Source organism: Macrotis lagotis, chromosome 7 (assembly GCF_037893015.1).
Source record: "Macrotis lagotis isolate mMagLag1 chromosome 7, bilby.v1.9.chrom.fasta, whole genome shotgun sequence".
NCBI lineage: Eukaryota > Metazoa > Chordata > Mammalia > Peramelemorphia > Peramelidae > Macrotis > Macrotis lagotis.
The window spans coordinates 109,279,208-109,297,626 of NC_133664.1; the positions used below are offsets into that span (position 1 = coordinate 109,279,208).

The following is an 18,419-nucleotide window of genomic DNA, read 5'->3' on the forward strand; positions in this document are numbered from 1 at the left end:
CCATTGGCAAAAGGAGTTTTTATACTGGAAGGTCCCAACCCAGTACAATCACAGAACCTGACTACAAGACCAGTTCATTGACAAAAGAGCCAAATCAATCTCCTTCTCCCTATAGGGAGAACATGTGTCCAGAATAACCATAGGGCCAGCAGAGAGAGTGAAGAAAATGCATGTGAAATGGAATCACTATACCTGCCTGTCTAGTTTTGACTAATTGTCACACCTGAGCAAATGAACAGTTAATTAACACCACAATCATCTTCTAGCCAACAGCCCCAGGACTTTCCTTTTTTTCATCCCAGATTTTGACTAATACTTTGCTCATTAACCTCCTACAAGAGACAAGTCAGGGAAAATGAAAAAGAGAGTCCAGACTCAATTTCTCCTATTTACATAATGATAAAAATAAGAGTTGGAGGTCTCATAGAGTTCATCTAGTCCAATCCCCCTTATTTTACAGATGAGGCAATTAAGGCCCAGAGAGAAGTGACTTGCTCAAGTCTGCAAAATTTCAGAACTAGAGCTGAAACCCAGGATGGCCAGACAACTTTACTACAAGGCTTCCCAATGCAGCTGTTTTACATCATTGCTGTTATGAAAAAGCACATCCACCTTCTAACAAATTGACCATGTCCTAGGCTTGGAACAGGGATAACTTGGACTTGAATCTCATCCCAGAAAATTACTAGCAATGTGTCCATTGACAAGTCACTTAACCTCTTCTGGCTCATTTCCTCATCCTTAAAGTTGGAGTAAAAAATAGCAACTGAAAAAGCAAATGAAATAACATATGCAATGGATTATGCTATGTGTTATATAATAACAATAGCATATTATAATATATAGGAATAAGGGACTAGACCTGGGATTCAATTAGTCTAGAAAGCTCCCTCGAGAGGAAGCTCCTTTGTGAAGACAAAATGAGTTTCCAAACCTTAAAACAATATATAAATTCTAGCTATTATAATCATCATTATTATTACTATTTTATTATACATTATTATTACTACTATATACTATGATGTGTGGGGAACCACATTATAATATCAATTGAGGGTTATATTTGGTAAAACATTTAATTAATTCATCCCTAATCTATTGAATTACCCCCATTCCCCCGAGGTTGCCCTGGCAATGCCAGACCAGTACATCTCTGGCCCATGGTAAACTAAAACCTGAAAGGCAACCTAGGCATAAGGGAGGTTTGAACCTCTTTTGGCCTCTGATCCATACTAACTTTTGTGACTCTGGGAAAATCACTTAAACTCTCAATACCCCTAGGTTATTTTGAAACTATGGAATTTTTTAAAATATTTTTTTAAATTAGCCAGTATTTATTGACTCTTCTTCCCACCTCACTAAAGAAAAAAAAATCTTAGAAACATAATATGGTAAGTTTCTAAGCAGGTGCCAATCTACATTAGCTAAGGGAGTTTCATCACTATTTCTCTGTATCAACAAAATCTCAGGCCTGGTTCAAAATAGCAATATTATTTATTAATATATTTAGTATCTACTAATAATATATATTAAATAACATTATTTACAAATTAAGTAATATTTATTTCTTGTTATACTTATTCTATTTATCAATATATTTGATATTTACCAATAACATTTATCATTTACTATTGTTATACTTAAGTACTATTTATTAAGTAATGATATTTATTAATATATTTTTTATTACTGATAATGTTTTATTTACTATTTATTAAGTAATACTTGTTACTCTTATTAGGTACTTTTTATTAAGTAATAATATTTGCTAATTGTTTAGTATTTACTAATGTAATTTATTATTTGCTATTTATTAAGTAAAATATTTATTAAATGATATTTACTATTATATAATAATAATTACTATAACTTACATATATATGACTTTAGGTTTGCACAATACTATATATATGCACACATACATAAACATATATTATCCCATTTGATTCTCACAACCCTGAGAGGTAAGATGCTATCAAAAATGAGGCCTAGAGAAGTTAAGTAAATTGTACAAGTAAATTGCTACTGAGGTTCAAGGAAGGATTTGAACCCAGCTTCTGTCTCTGAGGTCAATGCTTTATCTACTCATCCCACATTTAATCAATAATTGCCTATTTTTTAAAAATATGAATAAAAAACAAAGTAGTTCTTACCATCCAGGGTATGAAAAAGGCATGAGCGGAACCACAGGTCCATAATCAAAATTAAGGTTTGGGGCAGCCAGATCTGGTGGTGTAGAAGTCAGATACCACACTCCAGGTGGGAGTGGCAGCAGCTGCTGTTTCTGCTGCTGCTGCTCCTGGGGCTGATGAGCAATGCCCACTGAGTTCGATTTTGATGCTTTCCTGGTGCCCCTTTCTTTCCCTGTGAGGGCAACCAATAAGGTAGAATTATATCTCCTTACAAGGGCATAGCACAAGAACAGACCATCGAAGAAAGAGATGGCTTCTATTCAGAAGGGGAAGTGGCATTCTCTGCTCTATTGGTCCCTTCAGCAGGTGTGAGATTCTGTAATTCTAAGTCTGATGGACATCCGAAGGCCATGGTCTCAGTCTTATCATTCAAGGATTGAAGAACAATCTCCCAAGGCAAAGGATTGGGCAGTCTACCACTTAATGGATTCTGGGAGTGGGGCAAAGACTATAATTTGGGCTAGGAATTCCTTCAAGTCTGGCTGATGATCTGCAGCAAGTCTCCTTTATTACCCAGCACTCTTCATTCATTCTATGGTTCAGCCAAACTGATCTTCTTACTGTTCTTCATAGAGAACATATTCCCATTTTCCCATCTCCAAACCTTTGACCTGGCAATGCCCCAAGCTTGGAATGCCTTCCCTCCTCACCTCTGTCTCTTAGAATTCCAGATATCCTTTGAAATTCAGCTCAAGGACAGCCTTTTCCAAGAAAGCTTTACTGATTTCCCTCTCTCTCCCACCAAAATGATAGTGCTTTCCCCACCAAAGTGGCTTTGGGCTGATTGATAGATACAGAGATAGAGATGTAAACATGCATGATTTTATATATGTATCTATATGTGTAAATACATACACCTACATATCTAGATATATACACACATACTTTTATAAACCTATTCTTTTTTGGTAGATGCCTATACATATAAATCTCCCTCTAGAACAGGTGTGTCCAACCCCTGGCCCATGGGCTGCATGCAGCCCTCAAAGCCCATTCATACAACTTTATTACATTTTATTTTTATTCTCATTGGTAATGTGGGTTACATTATAGTCATAAGTAAATATTAAATTCTATTTGTGACCCTTTGAAAGGTTTTTGTGGGCAATACAACCTAGGAGAGCTAAAAGGTTGTACACCTCCGTATAGAATGTAAGCTATTTGAGGGCAGGGACTTTTGGCTTTGTATCATCAGTGCCATAGCATAGGTAGTTGACAATTTCTTGTTGATTGACTAATTGATAGCTCTTCACTTTTTTTTTACCCACTTCTGAACTCTACTGTATACTTGAGATCCCAAGTTTAGAGCTAGAAGGGACTTTAGGGAGATGAAGGTCACAAGCCACAAAGAAAAGGACCTTGGGTAAGCATCTTTGGGCCTAAGCTTCCTCTACAATTGAATTAGAAGGGTCCTTTTAGCCATGAATCCTACTATTTGAACCCAGGTCCTCTGACCTGACTTCTCAGCTTCTCTTTTCCCATTGCCTCAAACTTGAGCAAAGAGATTCAGCTCAAAGATATGGGAAAGGGTTTTGGGAGCAGGATATACAAGAAACAGTAAAAAGTATAAAACAATGGTGTGTGACAACATTCATATTTTCATTTGAAAACTGACAGAACACAGACCCAATTTTAACCAATATAACCACATAGGCTCTATGCCTCCTCTTTATTCCACATATTGAATTGTGACATTAAAGAGAAAAGAAAACAGACTTTGGAGCCAAGAAGACTTCAGTTAAAATTCTGCTTATGACACATACTGATTCTGTGTCCCTGAATCTCTCTGTACTCCCAGGTCACCCTTTAATGCTAAAAGTTGCAGGAAAAGCACCATCTCCACATCGTCAAAAGAGTTTCCACTTTGGAAATCCCTGACAGCAATGAAACCATAGAATGAGTGAGTATATGGGGACTCTGCCAATTCATTTGCAAGTCAAGAAATCACCCTCCTGATGTCATTAGTTCTCTTCAAGAGCAAAAGATAAACAGTAACAAGATATAGTGTTACCTGTATGTGTGTATATCTAATACATATGTATCTAGATAGATCTACATATCTATGGATACCTATATAGATATATAGATAGGGATAGATTAGATAGATAGAAAGATAGATAGATAGATAGATAGATAGATAGATAGATAGATAGATAGGTAGGTAGATCTAGCTATATCTGAAAAAAAGACTTATAGAAATTATAGCCCCTACTGGTCTACTCCAACAGCATTTCCTGTTTTCTACAATTGGAGAATAACACTTAAACCCCCCCACCCCTGAAGAAGAAACTAAACTTGTACCCTCTTTGTCTTTAGGGCTACTGGGTCTGTGGCTCAATAGGCATTTGTTCTTTGTAGAAGTTTCAAGGGAAAAAGGTAATCCCGGATCTCTGGAAAGAACTCTGTCTGAAAAAAGAAAGACAATTGTCAGCAAAGGTTTTTCTGTGCTGGGCATCTGACTAGGTTTCTGACATACAAGGATGCCTTTAGGGAATAGAAAGATGGAAGGGAAGGAAAAATAGTGGTAGAGAGAAGATTGGGGCAACCAAGATCTTTAGAGAATTCTTTAGTGTCCTGTTCTCCCATCTGCGCCCTTGGTCTATCATTTCTCTACAGTCTCCATGTAGACCTGGACAGTTCTTCCACCAGAAGCAGTAAGTTTTAATTTAAAGCTCAGACCAGTTGGAATTTAACACTTGCTTTTTTAAACCCAAGTTGGGATTTAACAACTCTTATCATAGAGCTGGACCTTGTCTTCCTGGCATGAAAAACAAGGTCACTATCAGTCCTTCTGGAGGGGATATGAAGGCATCTCCAAAATGGAATCCCTCTTCATGTCCCCTCTTAGAAGCTCTAGTTTTCTTCAAAGTTCAGCTCAGATAACACCTCCTCCATGAGGCCCTTCCTATTTCCCACCCCCCAACTTCTAATAGCTTTCCTTCCCCCTCCAAAAAAATTATCTTTTTAAAAATATGCATTACACATATAATATGTATGCATATATTTATATATACTTATGCATTATCTATTCCTATTTTGAAAGTATTTATATTTATACATGTGTTTTTCCATAAACTAATTAGGAAAACATACTATATAAAAAATGTTTGCATCCTCACTGACTAGAACGGTGTCTGACACATAGTAGACAATTCAGTGCATGTAAACTAACTGGAGGAATTCAGAAGTTAAGAGCAAATCCTAGAAGGGTAGTGTGATAAAGTAGAGAGAGCCCTGAATTTGAGCCCAAAGATTTGTTTTCAGGTACTGGCCAAATGAGCCTAAACAAGTCATTTCATTTCTTTTAGCTCCAAGGTTTCATCATCTCAAAAATGTGAATTAACTACAGAACTATAGGCTCTGATCTATATCAGAGGGGCTATTGAAAATCAATGAAATTATTTATATGAAAGTGTTTTGATGTTTAATCTGTTGGGGGTCAGGATACCTAGACTTTAAACCCTTATCATGGAGGGAAAAACTATAGAAATTGTATTTTATAGAATGTTTATTATTGCATTATAAGAAATAATGAAAGGGATGGTTCCAGAGAAACCTTGGAAGACTTAAAACTTATTCAAAGCATAGTGAGCAGAACCAAGAGAACAATTTATACAATGATGCCCACTCATCACTAAAAGTAAATCCTCATCTTTAGTTATTAGGTGTCTTCTTATGGGCACTAGGTAGTTCTGGATTTTAGGAAATAGCCTAGTATATCTCCAAAGTTGTTTACTAAACTGAACTTAACAGAACTCTAACCCATAAATAGTTTTTTTGATTATATCCCAAATCTATAAGATCTCATAAAGAGTCTAATAAAACTATGGTTGATTTTTCCTAAAGCAAACTAAAAACATTGGATACATTATTAAACACAGTATCAGGGAGTATCTAGATGGTGCAGTGGATAGAGCATCAGCCCTAGAGTCAGGAGGACCTGAGTTCAAATCTGATCTCAGACATTTAATAATTACCTAGCTGTGTGACCTTGGGCAAATCATTTAACCCCATTGCCTTGCAAAACAAGACAAAACACAGTATCAGATATTCCTGTACACCTTAATATAAAAATGACTTTTCATAAAATAAATAATATATATTATTTTCTTGTACTTTTTTTTTTGCAAGGCAAATGGAGTTAAGTGGCTTGCCCAAGGCCACACAGCTAGGTAATTATTAAGTATCTGAGGCCGGATTTGAACTCAGGTTCTCCTGACTCCAGGGCCAGTGCTCTATCCACTGCAGCACCTAGCTGCCCCTATATATTATTTTCTAAAACATCAATAGTCACATAAATATGGTGCTCATGGCTTGTGGTGATGATGATAATGATAGATCTATGGCTCAATTCTCTGGAATATTGGCTAGATTAAACATGTATTCAGTTGGGGGGGGTTGTACAATGTAATCTTTGGATCTTCCTCTTCAGTTCTACTAATGACCAATTCAATTCAACAAATCAAACCCTTCTAGTGCAGTTCCTAGAATTATCTTTGCATTTCCAGAGGTCTCTCAAAAGTATAGGGATTGAACACATTGTACATTCCTAGGTCTCAGGATTCTCATGAAAGGGGCAAGAAATACTGGAGGGAAGGAAAGATGAGGTTTTTCTTTACAGCTTGGTATACTGTAGGAATAAAGTGCCAGGAGCAATGGATGTGAATCAAATGGGACAGGCCATTTTCCGAAAACATTTCCTTACCTACACAAAGCCTGCAGCCTGTGAAATGGTGTGAACTGGGAGAGACTCTTATAATTGATGGACTGCCCCCAATACCCAGTCATGTCTTTTCTCCCTTACCTGTGTTATGGCTCCAGATCTCTTCTGACTGTCTCCCTCTTGCCCCTCCTCTTATTTCGACCAGAGGACTATGGGATCTCTGTTGCACAGCTGTGCTCCTCCCAGTCTGAAGTCTAGACAGGTTATTTTCCCATCTAGATCCTAGAATAAACAAACAGTGAAGCCAGCTAGCAAAAAGTCAGGTAGGGGATATGCAAATTGAGTGAGTCACATACAGCTCATCTCATTTTCTCTGGATGAATGTACTAGAAGTAGGTCAATCTCTTATTCTGGAGGATTTATCAGGGAAAATGGGGGATGACAATGGATTCTTGTTTGTTTCCTAGATTCTGAGTCTTAACTTCCTATGAAAGCTATAAACTCCCTGAGGTCAGGGACCTCCAAATCAATGACCTTCATAGCACCAAGCATCTCAATAAGATGGTCAAAAATACTTTTTAAATTGATTTGGATTGGCTTATACTGTAGGAAGGAGGAAAACTATTTTGTGTCTGTGGTGTGTGTGTATGTATGTGTGTGTGTGTGTGTCTCAAGTGAGGGTCCTCCTATGTAAGACTCTTGCATACCAATAGGGAAGCTATTTTGGTCACTCTTGTCTCTTCTTTACCATTCAGTTATTTTTTCTTTTCTGTATCTTTTTTGCCATAGGTCACCTCCTCTCCTCTTGTAAAGCTGACTTTTTGCATACAACACAAGACATTTAGCATTTATCCTTTTGAATTTCATCTTAAATTCTGCCCAACGTGCTAGCCTGCCCATGTGCTATTCCTTTAGACCTTTACTCTGTCATCCATTTTGCTATCTCTTCCATCTTTGTGTAGGAGGAACATAACAGCTATACCTTTATCTATAGCATAGGACCAAGCACAGATCCCAAGCACTTCACTAGAGACTTTCTGCAATGTAAACATTAGACCATTAAAAATGACTCTTTAAGACTGGTCATCCAACCAACTCTCAATCTATTTGACTGTGTTATTCTCTAATACAGATCTCTCCCTCTTCCGTATCTTACATCTCCTCCTCCAATCCTCTCTTCTTTCTATAAGCCACCACCCCAATTCTATAAGCATTCTTAGTCACAAAAAAATATGGGCAGAAATCATCTTCTGATGAGTTTGAGATAGCAGTCTTGCTTTATGTCTCCTTGAGTTGACTTTTGAAGATGCTACATGATCCAATGATTAGAACATGAAGCTTATATTAATCAGTCAATAAGAATTATTAAGCTTATGCCTGACACTCTTGCTTGGTTCTAGGGATACAAAGAATTCTTTCCAGAAAGACAGCCTAAAGAAACCAGCTTCCTTTCCAAGGATTTAATGTGCAGATGGACCAGTTGATTTTCATTCTGTGACCACTACCTTCCACCCTGGCCAGCATCTCTCAAATATATACCAGTGGTTACTTGGGGGAACCAAGCAAAAGAGTTTTCTAATTATAGTTACTAACATTTTAGACTTGCATAGCACTTTCCTTGCAAGTCTGTGAGGGAAGTGGGACAAGTAACCCTATACCCCATTTCATAGAGGGGACATGCAAGGAGGGCAAAGCACACAGCTCTGACTAGTGTTCTGTTAGCCAACTCAGCTACATGGGGTTTTATTCAAACTTCAGTATGGTTAGGGTTCTTTCCATGTCTTTCCCCAGATATAGATAGATAGATACATATATACATACACACATACATACATACATACATATATATAGGTGATAGATAACAGAGATTTATGTGTATAGATATAGCTATGCATATATCTAAAAATAATTAACACCTAAATATATAGATGCATATAGATAAATTTATCCATGCATGAAGATATCTATAGAAGGTCATGCCTATAGTTAGCTATATATAGATAAATATACCAAATATATCTATAGATAACTATCTATATATACTCATAGACATGTGAATATATAATGAATTATCATCAAGGAATTGTGTGATAGGAAGACAAGACAGGCTGGTCACATCAGTAGACAGCTAAAATACTCCAACTGGTTCTCTGAGAATATCTGGAAGAAAATAAAGGAGGTCCCCAGAATATTAGGTGGTCTCCCTGGGTTGACATAGAGGACATGGACAAGAATAAGAGGCATCAATGGGTTATCATCGATATTTCTGTTGAGAACTTCCAAACTGATCAGATCATAGATTCATTTGAGGATAATTATATTTCAGTATAGTTTTATATTTTGGGCAGCTAAGTAGCACAATACTAGAGCACAGAGCCTAGAGTCAAGAAGATCTGAGTTCAAATCTAACCTTAGACACTTACTAGCTATAAGGGCAAGTGACTTGCCCTTAATCTATCTCAATTTTCCCAACTGTAAAAATGGGAATAATAAAAGAGTACCCACCACTCAGGTTGTGAAGATTAAATGAGATAATAATCATAAAGCACAGTATTTGGCATACTAGAAGTGCTATATAAATGTTAATTGTTATTATTTACTTATATTGGTAGATATTTTTTTCTCTTTAGATAAAATGAAAGCTCTTTTAGGGCAGACTCTGTTTCTGTGTTTATCCTTATAGTTCATTGTCTCCTAAGATACTTGCACATAAGCATTTAAAAAGTACTTGCATAAAATATTACTGAATGAATGGGGAAACTGAGGCATTGAGGGCAAAATAAATTGCCCTCAATCTCACAGGCAGGATTTGAATCCAGGTCTCTAGACTCCAAGTCCAGCCTTCTTCACATTATGTCAGTATGAACAACTCAGTTGAAGGGTGGGACACAAGACAGGACTGCATTTTTTCATTCCTGGGGGAGGGGACTCATCATAGTCAATATTTTCACTTTACAAGTGGCAACTAAGAATCTGAAGGTTTCCATGATGCTCACATGGTTCTCTTCCTACCTTTCTGGTGGCTTGTCTATTATATTCATTCTTTAATCATACTCTTACCCCTTGAATATGCATGTCTCACAAGGTTTTGTGGTTACTTGGTGCCCTTCTGACTTCAATCATCACCAATCATCTCAAATGAATATCTCTACCTCCAACTTTCTCCAGGGCTCCAACCTTTTATTTCCAATTAGTTGAGGGATTTTAATCTCAACATATATTCAGAACTAGATTCATATTTCCTCAATCCACAAAACCTATTCCTTGCAGTGTAACTTCTTCATTTCTATCAATAATCCTATCAACTTCCCAAAACCCAAATTCATTATATCTCAAGATTGCTATGGATTCTTCTCTCCTAGAATCTCCAAATCCAAACATTTAGCAAGTCCAGTTCATTTTGATTTCCTAAGAGGTGTTGTATTTCTCTCTTGTTTACATACTTATCTCTTCTCACCTAAACTACTGTAATCATCATCTAACCAGTTTTCCAGTCACTAAGCTCTTTGCCCAGAAATTGATCTTCAAACCATTTGACACACTTACCCTACTTATCTTTAACCCTATTTTTACACTACGCACTCCTACACTCAAAAACTTTAGTAGTTCTCCATTGTTTACTAAATAAAAAATGGACATTTGACTTTTCATTTCTACTAAATCAAATGTAAACAATTTACTCTGGCATTCAAATCAAATTGGCTACAAGATCTGGTTCCAATTTGTCTTGTCCTTGGTAGACTAAAGGAAATACTCTTGGTTCCTCAGTTTCACCCTGCCTTTTCTCTTCTCATTGCCTTTTCTCATGCCTTATTGCATTCTCCCCATTCAAACCTGGTAAAGTCCCACTCAAGGTCCAGTTTAAGTGTTTTAAGTCTTCCCTGATATCCCCCAACAAGAAGAGACCTCTCTGCTCCAATTTTTCCTCCATTTTCCCTCATATCACAGCTACTTATGGGCATGATTTTCTGCCTCTCTCCTACCTTCCCTCCTTCTTCCCAAACTCTTCCATTAGATAGCAAGCTCTTCAATATCAAAAGCAAAACACACAGATTGGATTAAAATAACCAGTTCTTAAAGTATGGTTTTGGAAACTCTGGGAGTTCCTGAAAACTTTCAGGGAGTTCACAAGGTGAAAATTATTTTCATAAAAATTTTAGGATTTTTCATTTCTTGTACTGTAAAATTCATAGATATAATAACTTATATAATTTCTCAATTTTTAAGAATGTAAATGAGTTCACACAAATAAAGACAGTTCTAAACAATTGTAAAAATGTCAATTGCTCATAGTTAGGCAGAGCTAATATAATAAAAATGGCAATTCTATCCAAATTAAATTATTTATTTAGTGCCATACAGATCAAACTAGTTTACAGAGCTAGGGAAAAAAAAAGCAAAAATCCATTTGGAGCAACAAAAGGTGAAGAATATTAAGGGAATTAATGAAAAAAACACAAAGGAAAATTATATAGCTGTACTAAATCTAAAACTATATTATAAAGTGGCAGTTATCAAAACTATTTGATACTGGCTAAGAAATGGATAAGTGGATCAGTAGAATAAATTAGGTACATTTATGTTAGTAAATCACTATATTAATCTACTGTTTGATAAACCTAAAGACCAGCTTCTGGTGCAGAACTCCTTATTTATCAAAAACTTCTAGGAAAACTGGAAAATAGTATGGCATAAACTAGGTTTAGACTCATATCCCACACTCTATACCAAAATAAGGTTGAAATGCTTTTCAAGATTTAGACATAAAGGGTGATATCATGGACTAATTAAGAGAACAAGAAATACACTATCTGTTGGATCTATGGAGAGGGAAGAAGTTTATGACCAAACAAGAAATAGAGAACCTGGGGCGGCTAGGTGGCGTAGTGGATAAAGCACTGGCCTTGGAGTCAGGAGTACCTGGGTTCAAATCCGATCTCAGACACTTAATAATTACCTAGCTGTGTGGCCTTGGGCAAGCCATTTAACCCCATTTGCCTTGCAAAAAAAAAACTAAAAAAAAAAAGAAAAGAAAAAGAAATAGAGAACCTTATAAATTGCAAAATGGATGATTCTGACTATATTAAATTAAAAGAGCTTTGCACAAATAGAACCAACGCAGCCAAGATTAGTAGGAATACAGAAAATTAGAAGCACAGCTAGTATTTCTGATAAAGGATTTGCTTCTAAAATAAGTAGAGAACTGAATCAAATTTATAAGACTACAAGTCATTCTCCAATTGCTAAATAATCAAAGGATATGAACAGTCAGTTATCAGATAAAGAAATTAAAGCTAATTATAGTCATATGAAAAAATACTCCAAATCATTATTGATTAGAGACATGCTAATTAAAACAACTCTGAGGTACCACCTCGCACCTATCAGATTGGTTAAGATGATAAAAAAAGGAAAATGATCAATGTGGGAGAAGATGTGGGGAAATTAGGACACTAAGGCATTATTGGTGGAGTTGGGAACTGATTTAAACATTCTGGACACAATCTGGCACTATGCCCAAAGGGTAATAAAACTGGGCATACATTTTGATCCAGTAATATCACTACTAGGTCTCTAACCCAAAGAAATCTCTTAGAAAAACCAAAAAAGTCCCATCTGAAAAAATTTATTTATAGCAGCTCTTTTTATACTGTCAAAGAATTGGAAATTGAAGGGATTCTAATCAACTGGGGAATGGCTGAACAAACTGTAGTATATGAGTGTGATAGATTATTGTTCTGTAAGAAATCATGAGCAACTTGACTTTAGAAAAGCATGAAAAGACTATGTGAACTGCTGTTAAGTGAAGTAAGCAGAACTAGAACATTAACCACAACACTGTGAGATGATCAATTATGATAGATCAGCTCCTCTCTGCGGTTCAGTGACCAAGGATTGTCCTGAGAGACCTATTAGAGAAAATGCCATCCACATCCAGAGAAAAAGCTATGAAGTCTGAATGCAGAACAAAGCATACTATGTTCACTTTTTAAAACTTCCTTTATGTTTTTTTCTTTCTTTCTCATCATTTTCCACCCTTAGCTCTAACTCCTGTTTCACAAAATGGAAATATGTAAAACATGCTTGTATATATCTATATATAGATATATACAACTTATTTTTGGGGGGGTGGTTTGCAAAGCAATGGGGCTAAGTGAGTTGCCTAAGGTAATTATTAAGTGTCTGAGGCTGGATTTGAACTCAGGTCCTCCTGACTCCAAGGCTGGTACTCTATCCACTGTGCCACCTAGCTGCCCCCATGTACAACTTTTGCCAGATTGTTCATCACTGTAAGAAGGGACAAAGAAAGGGAAGGTGGTAGAAAAACTGTGAAACTCATAAACTTACAAATGGATGAACTTTGTAAACTACCTTCCCATGTAATTGAAAAAATAAAACAAAATTTAAAATCTAAAAAAACAAAACAAAAAGAGATTAAGAGAATTGAGAACAATTAGAGCAGATGATCCCAAAGGTTACCTCTATCTCTGCTGAGATATGATTCTATCTTTGGAGTCCCAGTGCCTATCAGAGTGCTTACTCTGGATAGACATTGAATAAATATTTGTTGAATTGGAGTTAAATGAAGCCAAAGATAATATATTATGAGTTAGTCAAGAACATAGGTCCATGACTGTTGGGTGTATGGGGCTGGATATGGGCTCAGGTGCTCCTGGCTCCAGGGCTGGTGCTCCGTCCATTGCACCACCTGGCCATACCTACAATTATTACTATTATTTTTTTTATTTTAATTTTTTTCTCTCCCCTTTACTTCATCACTCAAGCGAATCTATATTTTTTGGGGGAGGGGGTATTTTGTTTACTCTTAAACAAGAATATTTTATTAATGTATAAAAAATATTATTTGTACAAAATGAGAATAAATAAATATTAAATATTTAAAAAAGAACACAGGTCCACCTAGAGCTTTGGAGATGAATGATTATAAGATATTTTTTTAAAATATATTACTTATATTATATATAATTATTTTTCTAAACTTAATATATTGTATATTTATTAATTCTAAATTTAACACATAAAATATTTCATAAGCAAATGTCAATATATGTAGCTTGCTTTTAAAAAATGTATTCAATAAATCTAACACATGAATTTAGAGTTGTTCTATTTGTGGGCTTCTCTAAACTTTCATTCTGTTCTGGGTATTTTTATTTATTCTATTTTTGACAATGCTATAACTAGTTTCCTTCTTCCTTCATTGAATATATCACCATCCTCTTGCCCCACTCCAAAAAAAACCACAATGCCTTATATAAAGTTCTTTTATGTGAAGAGGGTTATATAGTTCTCTACCTTTGTAAGCTGCACCTACAAGAAGTCATATGATCACAAAATCATAGATTTAGTTGGAAGGGACAGTCATCTACAAAAACCTTCTTATTTTACAGATAAGGAAACTAAGGTCAGACAAGGAATTGACTTGCTCAAGATCATACAGGTAGTGACAGAAACAGACTTCAGGTAAATCCAGGCCCTTTAACTCCAAACCTAGAACAATTTCTATTAAAGCTTTGTACTTTTCTCAGAAGCTGTCTGTATTGAACTCTTTCAAGAAAGGATTTTCTTTAATAAATGGGAAACTTTATGGCACCTTGAGATCCCCAATCATTTTATTCATAAAGAACCTTCCCCAAGGATGAAGGGCTTGTGAGCCAGGTCAGCCTGCCTCAGTTTACTGAGCCAAATTCGGACCTTGATAATGTTAGCCTGCCAAAGAATTGGAAATTGAGGAGATGCCCATCAACTGGGGAATGGCTGAACAGGTTGTGGTAAATTAATGTGATGGAATATTGTTGTTCTATAAAAAAATCAGGGGCAGGAAGATTTCAGAAAAATCTGGAAAGGCTTATATGAACTGACACTGAGTGAAGTGAGCAGAACCACAAAAAAAAAATGTATATGTTAACAGCAATATTTTGTGATAACTATGATACACTAAGCTTTTCTTAGCAATTCAGTGATCAAAAACCATTCCAAAAGACTTATAATGAAAAATGTTTCCACCTCCAGAGAAAGATTTATGGAGTTTGATTACATATTGAAACATACTATTTTTCACTTTTTAAAATGTTTTCTTTTTTTCTTTCTCATGGTTTTTTCTACTGTTCTGATTCTTCTTTCACACCATGTGGAAATATGTTTAATATAATTATATATAAACTATATGTATTGGGGAGGGAGGAAGATAAGGAGAGGAAGAAAAATTTGGAACTCAAAATCTTGCAAAAATGAATGCTGTGTTTAAATTAATGAGTGATTTGTGTAAATTAATGATTTTTAACTCTGTACATCAACTTTAGCAGGTACCTACCCTGGAATGAAAAGAGCCTGGGGGACAATCAAACAAAATGCTTCTCATTATCAAAGTAAAGAAAATAAAATATTTAAGATTGTAATGTTGCTCAAAGTATATAACTTTTAAGTTGGGGTGACTAGGTGGTACAGTGGATAAAGCACTGGCCCTGAAGTGAGGAGTACCTGGGTTCAAATCCAGTCTCAGACACTTAATAATTACTTAGCCATGTGGCCTTGGGCAAGCCACTTAACCCCATTTGCCTCGCAAAAAAAAAAACCCAACTTTTAAGTAGAGTATTAGTTGTTTAAGTCTCTCTCTGATATTTAAGATAATTTACTATCGATGTAATTTTCCGTGAAAAAGGGAAACTATTATTATAAGTAGTTAAGCCTCTATAGCTTTTCTAACTTGTTCTCATTTTGTTATATATCTTGGCAGAGTTTGCCCTGGAAAATAACAAGACATCAGACAATTATAATTTTCATAGAGCAAACATAATTTATATTTGAAAATTGGTAGGCCTTTTTCAATTATGTTAAACCTGTTTTCCAGACTAAAATGCTACCAGATTATGTGTGAAAGAGAATATTTTCTCGTTCACCAGTGTATGTTCACCAGTGACACTTACCACAAAATAAAGAAGCCCCCACAGGGGAAAAAATGACTGTTGAAAACTATCTTATTATTCTTTTTTAAAGATAACGTTAACCTACTCCAGAGTTACTTACTCAGAACCATTCTGGATCCCTGTTCCAACACTGAAGACAATCTTGTCTGCTGCTCTGTGTTGATGGTTTTGACTGGTTCTTTCTGATCACCACAAAATAAATTTTCAGATTTACTGGCAAAAGGAAAAGAATGAATGTAAAACAGTTGAAGCTTCACCCCTGGAGACAAAGCACTTTAATTAGTATCTGGGGTTGGCTGTAGATGCTTTTATACAGAAATGGAGGGAAGGTCCATGGGAGGGATGACTTATAAACAAAATCCTTATCCCTATTTCAGGCTGAGTGGACGCCTATAGAAGACCTAGTGACAGTAATCTTCATGTTTTATACCTGCAATAAGGTGAATTTCCAGGAGCTGAGATTTTTGCAACCTTGTCCCTGTCCCTGGCCAGATGTATAAATGCCATCTTCTCTAGGATGCCTAGAAAATAGATCTGCAGGTCTTCCAATCTCAATCAGAGCCAGGATAGCTGCTCCTAGCTTGCCTGACTGTGATGGAAAGAAAGACAATAATTGTGACTTCAGAGGATTTATGTAAAGCAGGCCTCCCAACTCTTGGCAGAGAAGTGAGGAACCAGAGGTGAAACATCTATTTGGATAGACTGGCAGTTTGTTGATTTGTTTTGTTTGACTGCATGTATTTGTTACCAGGGAATGTTCTATTGGGAATCATCAGGAAGTGAGAACATCAATTAAAAAAATTCACAAAGAAAACAAAAGAATAGTAGAAATGGGGGGGATAAAAAGTCAATGGACAGAGCATTGAAGAAAATGAATCCTAGATAGATGCCTCTAATGATCTTACCTGGGCACAAGGACAAGATGTAACTATATTTGGAAGAGATCTTTATGGTTTCTGGTAGACTGCAGAGAACAGGGAGACCGGCTAGAGGTGTTTCAGTTGGGAGAAATGAACTATGAATATATATCTTTAAGGGTATCCAGAAGGGCAAGCTCACAAGTGATAAGGATGATTTATCAGGACACAGGGTATAGATCCTAATTCAGGTAATCTAAGGAAGCTTGCTTTGAAGCCAAGTCACCAACAACAGTAACTTTCTCACTCAGCAAAATCGGGTCCTTCTCTGTATCAGTGATCAATCGGTCTTTGTCATTTTCTATAAGTGCAGTCAGGGTTCTCTTTTAGTCTTGAGTAGTTGTACCAACTCAACAAGGGCCAAGAAAGATTGTTGGTGAAGTTGAAGACCAAGGAAGAATCGTACATAGATCACAGAATCATAGAATCATAGGGTAAAAGAACAGAATCTTGGAAGGGGGGAGGGATCCAAGTGGTCATCTATCTAGTTGGGAATTGTCAAACATATGACCTGTAACACTTCCACTGTCCCAGTCAGATCATAATATAATTAGGAAATGTTTAATATACCACAACATAGATAATATTAATAAATGGTTTTCTAAATCAATATGCTTCTACAGGGATTTTATATATAGTGACCCCTGTCTCTGAGTTTTAGGGCAGGTAGATGGTGGATAGATCCCTGCTTACATAAAGGCTATCAAAGTCAGGAGGACAGGGAGTTCAAATCCAGCCTCAGATACTTGAATCTTACTGTGTGGCCTTGGACAAGTCAGTTAACCCTGATCGCCTTACATTCAGGGCCATCTCCAGTCATCCTGATTCATATCTGGAGAACATAGACTCAGATGGCACTAGAGGAGAAGTGAGACTGGTAACTTAACACAGCAACCCCTCACTCAAAATCCAATTCATGTGCTTGTCATGGCATCACCTCCTTGATGTCATGGTCTTCTTTGGAAATGAAGGACAAAACATAATCTGAGTTTGACATTATTACTGTAGTCGACCTAGAGTATAAAATCTCTCTCTGACATTCTTAGTGGGTCTTCCAGTCTTCATCTGAATACCTGGACAACTCACAATCCTCCCACCCCTAAAGCATTGTTTTAAATTTCTTTTCTTCATTTTGATCCTAAATATATCTTAAGACTTTTTCTCATTCATTCTAGTTCTAGTCCTTGAAAATTATACAAAAAAGTCAAATTCCACTTCCACAGGAGACAATAAATTAACATTTAGTATCTGCTATATACTAGGCCAATCAATCAGCAAACATTTATTAAGCACCTAATATATTCCAGATAGAATAAGAGGAACTGAATATACAAAGACAAAAGTGAAATAAATAGTCCCAGATCTCAAGGAGTTTATATTCTACTGGAGGGCTAATTACTGTTGTTCAATCTTTTCAATCCTGTCTGACTTCATGAAAACTGTATTTAGGTTTTCCTCGTCAAAGTGCTTGAGTGGTTTGCCATTTCCTTCTCCAGTTCATTTCACAGATGAGAAAACTGAGGCAGAGGGTTAAATGACTTGCCCAAAGCCACATAACTAGTATCTAACATCAGATTTGTATGTAGGTCTTCCTGACTCTAAGCCTCAAATTCTATCTGTTGTGCTACCTAGCCTTAGTATTAAGTTTCTGATAGACCTTTGCAGAATCTTCATCTTAGACTATTTCTGTTTAGATGAT

General features: G+C 36.1%; 1 protein-coding gene across 5 annotated transcripts in view; it reads right to left on the reverse strand.

The window, feature by feature from the left end:
• LOC141492873 (uncharacterized) overlaps positions 1 to 18,419 on the reverse strand; it is a 34,707-nt gene that overhangs the window by 3,076 nt on the left and 13,212 nt on the right. For 3 of the 5 annotated variants that reach the window (XM_074193575.1, XM_074193574.1, XM_074193576.1), the window contains 5 exons: positions 16,234 to 16,324; positions 15,904 to 16,016; positions 6,997 to 7,137; positions 4,494 to 4,598; positions 2,154 to 2,364 (listed from right to left, as the gene is read on the reverse strand). In XM_074193575.1, coding sequence (XP_074049676.1) covers positions 2,154 to 2,364; positions 4,494 to 4,598; positions 6,997 to 7,137; positions 15,904 to 16,016; positions 16,234 to 16,324 — 661 coding nt within the window. Of the gene's footprint in view, positions 1 to 2,153; positions 2,365 to 4,493; positions 4,599 to 6,996; positions 7,138 to 15,903; positions 16,017 to 16,233; positions 16,393 to 16,708; positions 17,201 to 18,419 lie in introns of those variants that run through there. The other 2 variants (XM_074193578.1, XM_074193577.1) reach the window with 2 other exon arrangements.